Below are 7,876 nucleotides of genomic sequence, written 5' to 3'. Positions count from 1 at the left end.
ATACTAACATAGCACCACTGGATAATGCAATTGTGAAACACAGGACTGTGGCAGAGCTTCAAAAGCTATTTTCCAAGTCAACCCATTTAAGCTCAGTTCCAACTTCTCAATGACAATTAGTGATAGGCAACAAATATTGGTTTTACCAACAATGTTCACATTCTCCCATAAAGCAATATTGTAAAAACTCTTGAAAATTAGCATAGCTGCAGATGCTAGCAAAAACTGTAATAAAGTAATGTATCAACAGTCAGCATATAATTATTAAAGATCAAATAATACACAACAGCATAAATAACACATCATATTAATAAGAAAATTTGTGTTTTGAAGTACTTTGCACATATAGGTAGATTGCAGTCAAGACCTCCATGTTCCCTGGTGACTAAACTCTCTTTCTTCCCTCCAACCTCCTTCCTCTCTGATACCCACCACACATTCACACATGCCCCTCTTCCCAAATGTTTAAGAAAATGGGTAAAAGCAGACATCATTTTAACTATCTTTAACAAGCTACATTAAAATTACTGATTCCTATAATCAGTAACATCTTTGTGAAAATACAATTTCAAATAATTTTCAGCAGCTTATAATATGCAGCCTACATGATTTTATTCATTTACATAGAGTGATAGAGTCACAGAGCACGGAAACAGACCCTTCGGCCCAACTCGTCCATGCAGACCAGATATCCTAACTTAATCTAGTCCCATTTGCCAGCATTTAGCCCATATCCCTCTAAATCCTTCCTCTTCATATAACCATCCAGATGCCTTTTAAATGTCATGATTGCACCAACCTCTACCACTTCCTCTGGCAGCTCATTCCATACACATACCACCCGCCTCATGAAAACATTACCCCTTAGGTTCCTTTTAAACTTTTTCTTTGTCACCCTAAGCTTATGTCCTCTAGTTCTGTACTCCCCCACCCCAAGGGAAAGATCTTGTCTAATTACCCAATCCATGCTCCTCATGATTTTATACACCTCTATAAGGTCACCCTCAGCCTCCAACGCTGCAGAGAAAACATCCCTAGCCTATTCAGCTTCTCCCTATAGCTCAAATCCTCCAACCCTGGCAACATCCTTGTAATTCTTTTCTGAACCCTTGCTAGTTTCACATCTTATGTAACATAAGAATTGTCGAGATGTTAATGCAAGTTTCAAAAAATAATTTGTAAACGTTGCTTCTAATTACATTTACTTTGAAAAATAAACTATTATGTGCTCAATGTTTCTGAAACTTAATTAGAATTAATTTCCTTTAATCCCCTTCTAATTGACTCATGTACAGCTTGTTTCATTTCACCAGCAGCCTTCTATGTTTTGGTGAAAATGAGAGTTAGGAGGTTATCTCGACACAGGGGGCCCCACATCAAATCTATGTCATCCTCAATCTGATTTCACACAAATTGACTGGTTAACACCTCCACCCACATCTAATATCCAACGCGTCCTCTGACTGAAGCCAAAGTCGCCTTGCTTCCTAATATCTTGTATTCAATTCTCCTACCCTTGAATTTCTAATGTTCACATTCCCTAATATCTGATGTCCAACTCACCCTACATGTGAAGCATTCAATTCCCACACACCTCAATCAGAATGACCCTGCCTAACTCAGGAGAAGTTTTGTGATAAGTTGCTTCTATTTCCTCAAAAAGCAGTTTAAAGAACAGAGTTGACCACCCTCTCCATCACATCATTAATCATACCCTTATCATGCTGAACCATGACAGCCCAAAACACTTAGCTTGCTCAAGACAACTCAGTGTCACAAAGTGAAGTTGGACTAAATTGATCTCCTCTATTTCACCAAGAATGGCTCGTTCTGCGGATGCAAGTAATAACGGGGTTCAGCCAAGTACACAAGACTGCATGACAGAATGCCTGCATCTGCTTCAGATTCATTCCCAGCCAAATGAACCCTCAGATATCCCAGCCCTACATCAACCACAGACGGTTTCACTGCGCGCTGCATGCCTATCATTATACTCTCAATGCAGATGGCAAATCAGTGGGAATAACATGGGCTTCAATGAGATCAATTTGTCAGGTCCAATGACATTGTGGAAAGCACCTCAACCAGCATTTGAGCCCTGAATATTTCACATGTTCAATGACATGATTGGAAATGGAGTGTACTGTATTTTACTAGTGCATATTTGAAAAGTTTTGCCCTTTCATTGTTCTCCAGTCAAGCAGAAGTAGAACCAATGTTTTCTGCCATCCAATTGACTTGTTGTTGTCCACGGCATTTTCTAATTATAGGTCACTTCTAGCAAACAGCCAGTGAAGGAAGGGTTGACAATTCATGGTGCATACCCTCAGCACCAGTCTTGGCTTGGTCATCAATTACACTCGTGGAGTCTCCACAGTCTTTTACCTTGCATTACCCAGGCAGCCTATTTGCATCCATATGTACTTCATCCTTTCCATGTGGAAACCCACCACATAGAACTCCATATCCCCTAGCATTCCTACCCCGTACCCCCCATGCCCTCCCCCCAGTCAACAAAAGTACTGACCAGATTCCTGTACTTTCAGCTCCCCAATGGACGGTACTATTCTACCAAATGCTTCTGATGGCTGTACCAGACTATACTGCAATGTACTCCCTGACCATGACTGACCCAGCAGATGACTCTCAATGGCCTGACCCCTGGATTGTGCACCGACTTCTTTTGAGTGATTGCATGGAACCCCAAGCGATAGCAACATCCTTTGACTTGATGTAGGTTAAATCCCTATATTTTGAGACACGGCCATGAAAAGAAAATCAGACAGTGTTTGCCACACAGGCATATTCCTTGGTGTATAGCATAATTTCTGCCAGCCTGATCACCTGTGGAGTTTCTGGTTTGCGGTCGGTAATTTGCTGATTTTTCGGTGGTTTGTATCACTCCCAGATCCCTGGTTCTGACATTAGCCTTATTTAGGGAATGTGAAATGAAGCAGAAAGCAGACATATGTTTCAGGGCAAAAGAATCTCTATGTTTATTCAACTACAAAAAGGTAAGCATAATACAAAAAATAAAAGGCAAGTGCAAAGAAACAGTGAAATGAACACAATTATACAGAGGAAAGTAATTAGATACACTATTAAAGTGAATATAGGTTAAATAGCATTAGAACTAAACTGCAGATTTTTATCACAAAAAGTATTTTTGGACTTCCTACTCTGTACTGCACTCTAACCACCCATCTCCCATTCCCTGCTAGATTGGATTCTTTGGAGTCTCAGGAATTAAGCTTACCACTAGGGAGAACTCACAATTTTGAAGTACAAGTGGCTGGTCCTGTTTGCCATACCCAGTGCCACGATGAAGACTTCAGACAGTATAGGCCTTCAGGCTGAGTTGAATCCGCTGATACGGTAGGACATGTATTGGATTTATCAGGCGAGTACTTGGCTTTCCTCACTTTCTGGTGGTTTTTGCGAGTCGGTTTTCACCTCAGGATGTGTCTGAGGCCTTGTGGTGTTGGTACTTTTTGGAGGTTGTCGGTGCTCAGATCAGCTGGTTGTGGCCAGACGACGGGTATGGTACTGGTCTGTGTTAACTTTTCGTGATCGCTGTGCAGATAGTTCTCTGGGAGAATTATTTTTGTGGATCCTTCTTCTGGAAGATAGCCAGGGAGAATAGCTTTGGGGGGGGGGTAGCTGCAGGGGGGGGGGTAGCTGCAGGGATAGCTCTCTCATGTGAGATCAAGGCCTGCAATTATACTAATTGTGGGCCTATTATCTTCATGCCAAATCTGCGTTGCCCATTGTGTTACTGGTGTTCTCTTTTGAGGTCAATTGACTTCCTGATAGATAAAAGTAGATGCAAATGTATTTTGATTAAGTGGAATGTCTGTTATCTTTCTGAATGAATATTGATCGAAGTTGAATGCCTTGGTATCTGTATAGGCCCCATAATGTCTGGGTTGGGGTAGCCACACAGGTAACCAGAATGCTAGGTCTGGTTAATTGTTCTTTTGGAGTTGAAGTGTAAATTGGATTTTTTGAATGAACAATGGTTTCGGGCAGCTATGTGTGTCGGTCTATTGTTCTCAGAGCATAGCCCAGCTGCCATTTTTCTTTTAAAAGTTTTGAAAAGTCCAGGGTTTTGGTGCAGTATTTTGAATGATAGGGATTTTTGTCAAGGGTCTGCATGAAACAACACAATAATACTGTAAGTGCTTAGTCTCTGGCTGAAGCACCATTACATTAAAGGGCATAGCAAAAGAATGGAGGCAGTGATGCTGTGAGAATCTAGGTAGGCATTAAGTGAGCATGTGCTAAGATTGTAAGCAAGGTTTCTAGAATTGTAGCCTAGCTCAATCCATGAGCTGGATGCTGTGCCTGCACACAAATTGTTCTTACAGCTCTTATCAATCCCAGTTGTTGGTACACTCCAAGGCACTGGTTTAAAGTGCAGAAGTATCTTGCAATCAGAGAGGTGTCATGAGAGTCCTGAGAACATGACAGAGGATACCAGCTTTTGTGAATGTAGGGTGCATGCTTCAGGGTTCCCATGGAGCATTTCAAGAGATATTGTTGCCACATGTCTAAGATAACAACCTGCAGGAGCAAGCAGCAAGTCTGATATTGCCAGATCCAGACAGAAGTCTGTATGTAACTGGTCAACTAGTTTCCTTGAGGCAGATGTTATAATAGGAAGGTTCATATTAATGAGGTGAGATTCGTTGTTAATAAGACCACTAACATGCAATAATGCCCTCTAAAAAAAAATGCAAGAATCTCTTTTATACGCTCCAAACTCTTGTTTGCAAACACAACCAGTTGCTCTTAACGTCCAGAAAAACTTCACTCAACTTCTCACATGATTCTCCTATATACCTCTCCATAGCCCTCATCACCCCTATAAGAATCCAGACACAGTTCATTTGGTCATGTTAAATGAATATGTGGTAGATAGTAAAAAGCTATACAATAATATTCAAATAACTGAGCTAGTTAAATTCATAAGTCTCCAAATTTCCTTATAAAAATGAAGACTTCGGCCAGATTCAGCAATGAAGTTGCCTGAACTATCACTCTGATTGTCTCTAGTTGCACTTTCATGCTGCTTTGTTATCATCAGTGTTAATGGCAAACAGTCAATATCAGTATTTGTGACCAATAAATGATGTTGCAAGTGGTGGGGATTGTACTAAGATTTCATACATAAGCCAACTATTAGTATCAGTAGAAAATCAATCATTTATACAATGTAGATGAAGCTGTAGCATAGCATACGCCTGGCAAATCTACAAAAGAATAAGCTAACCAAATACTACACTTTTTTTAAACTGAATTATTCACCATTGAAAAATAATTTTATTCCAATAGCTTCAAAGGTTTGATATTGTGAAATTAGATACTATACAATGTTTATCAATTGGTTGATTTGTTTAAACCTCAAAATACAATAATTCCACTGAAAAATATTGTACTTGGGATTTATTCAGTTAATAATTTATACCTTACTGCATGCAATTTCACTATCTTAGTATGATAGCTTTCAATAAATATTACATTAAATAATAACATACAACAATTCCTGCACTAGTTGCAAATCTGGAACGATATTTATAAAATATATTAATACAAACAAGTATACTTTAATTTGTATACCACATGCAATTGGTGGAAAAGGCTCCTCAACATGATAGCTCCAATTATACTGTATTTTTGTTAAAATTATCTCTGTATTTAATCAACATCTCAAATGATTTTTATTCAGAAATTTGTTGTTAGAAAGGTTATTCAGCGGCACAAACCCATTAAATAGTATTTACTGACTTTGCACCTTTTAGAATATGATTAAGTCAAGTCTCTTTCCAAATAAAAAAAGTTCTTCGATTGGCACTTTTGCACTATTCAGAATTTTCATTGTGCAAACCCTCTGTGACAATAACCTTGGAATTTAAAAAAATTGTAGAAAATTGGAAAGCTTCAAATATGACAACTTCTACATGTTTGTGGTGATTAAATAATTAAACTGATCAATATGGAGAATGCCTTATTAATAATGTACTATACTTTAATTACAATTAAAACATTTAGAAAAAAATGAAAACACTTTTCAGTCAATACCTAGTCAGTAATGTGTTACAAATCCATACTATTCATGTTCAAAACGTTCAAACGAGTTTAGAATTGGAGTGAGACACAGAACTACAGAAATAAATTAAAACAATCTACCCTAAATGTAAATAAATAAATATTCCCCATGTGCAAAAAGGAAGTACTGACCTAAGATTAGTAAAAGCCTTAGTGCTCACTATGAAACAATTTAACTTAGCCAATAATCTCAATTGATGATTTTCTGCTTAGAACCACGTATGATGACACTTTAAAAAGTGCATTTATGTTTCAATTAAAGTTTGTATCTGATATTAAATCTCAGAATAGAACCTTCTTCATTTATTTTAATCCACGTTTTGTGACATGAAGCTACAATTGTTGTCATCCACCCCTCTGAAGTTCAACAAGCCTGGACAATTTTTCACAGTTCTCAGTCTTAAGAGATTCAGCTTTCTGCTTCAGGCGTTCATCCCTGTATAAAGTGGCTAAGTTCTGCAGATCAGCTTCTGTTAAGAAAAATCAAACTCATGTTAATGAATAATACCTGCAACAAAGTTTGTTTAGAACAATCCAATTATAAGATTAGAATAAAGCAGAGGGCACTGTCTTGGTGGCTTCATAACTGCATACTAAACAAAATATGAAAGTGTATTTTGCTTGGTATAGAATGATTATGAACTCAGCTCAAGTACAACTCTCCTGTCCCTCAGATGCTGCCTGGCTGGCGTGCTTTTCCAGCACCACACAGTGACTCAAATACAACAGAACAATTCATCATGCACTTCCATCTAAAACAAGCCATCTTAAACAGTTTGGGGAAATGGAGAGGTTAGAGACTATCCAAATTAAAATTTTTCAGAATGAACAATATACAGAAAAAAAACCAAGGTAAAAATACAAAATAAATAAAATGTCCATTGAACCATGCCAATATTCAGAACAGATACGAAAACAAAGAAATTAAAATTGTCCTACATAGGACCAGCTCTTCTGCCTTGAAGTACCACAGCAGAATTCATGTGTACTTTATAATCACTCAACAAATGCCTGTTTCATTGGCAAGACCAGCATTTTCGCCCACCACTTATACCTTCAAAAATGTGACAATGAATCACTTTCTTGAACAACTGCAGCCCATCAGATGTAGTTACACCTACAGTTAGTCAACAAGGGAGTTCTGGGATTTTAACTCCGCTTCCGTGAAAATGCAATGGCTTAGTTCAAAGTGAAGATGGTGTCAGTTTTGGATGGGAACTTGCAGGTGATGCTATGCCTATCCATTTGCTTTCTCTGTCCTTCTAGATGCTAGTTGACAGGCACACAGAAGGCAGTGTCAACAAATTGGAATCCATCTTGTAGATGGTGCAGAGAGAGAGCATCAGTCTTAAGATTTTTCAAGCACAAGAAAATCCCCTGTCAGTGCTGGTGTAAAACATTCATTTAACAATACTAAACCTACTTTCAAGCAATTGGCCTATAGCCTTGTATGCCTTGGCATCGCAAGTGCACATCTAAATATTTAAGTGTTAGAGATAGAAATCGCCATATCACCCTTAAAAAGACAGGAAGTTCCAGATTCCCATCACCCTGCAGGCAAAATAAATATTTCTTCATGTTCCCTCTAAACTTCCTGCCCCTTACCTTAAATCTATGGCCCCTGGTCATTGATACCTTGGAAAAGGTTCCCTCCTGTCTATCTATGCCCCTCAATGTCAATCACGTTCCCCTTCAGTCTCCTGTTCTAAGGAAAACAACCCTGTTCTATTCAAACTCTCTTTATAAACTCTCCAGCCCAGGCAACATT

At 38.5% G+C, this 7,876-nt stretch overlaps 1 protein-coding gene across 3 annotated transcripts in view; it reads right to left on the bottom strand.

The window, feature by feature from the left end:
- Nucleotides 1-2,971: 2,971 nt before the first annotated feature.
- Nucleotides 2,972-7,876, bottom strand: part of dnajc18 (DnaJ (Hsp40) homolog, subfamily C, member 18) — a 40,698-nt gene continuing 35,793 nt past the window's right edge. For all 3 annotated transcript variants that reach the window (XM_043703703.1, XM_043703705.1, XM_043703704.1), the window contains exon 8: nucleotides 2,972-6,578. In XM_043703703.1, the coding sequence (XP_043559638.1) occupies nucleotides 6,454-6,578 (125 nt within the window). In that variant the 3' untranslated portion in view covers nucleotides 2,972-6,453. The remainder of the gene's footprint in view (nucleotides 6,579-7,876) is intronic.

The sequence above is a fragment of the Chiloscyllium plagiosum genome, chromosome 14 (assembly GCF_004010195.1).
Source record: "Chiloscyllium plagiosum isolate BGI_BamShark_2017 chromosome 14, ASM401019v2, whole genome shotgun sequence".
NCBI lineage: Eukaryota > Metazoa > Chordata > Chondrichthyes > Orectolobiformes > Hemiscylliidae > Chiloscyllium > Chiloscyllium plagiosum.
Note: the sequence above shows the minus strand (reverse complement) of the source record. Positions and strands in the feature narration are given on the sequence as shown.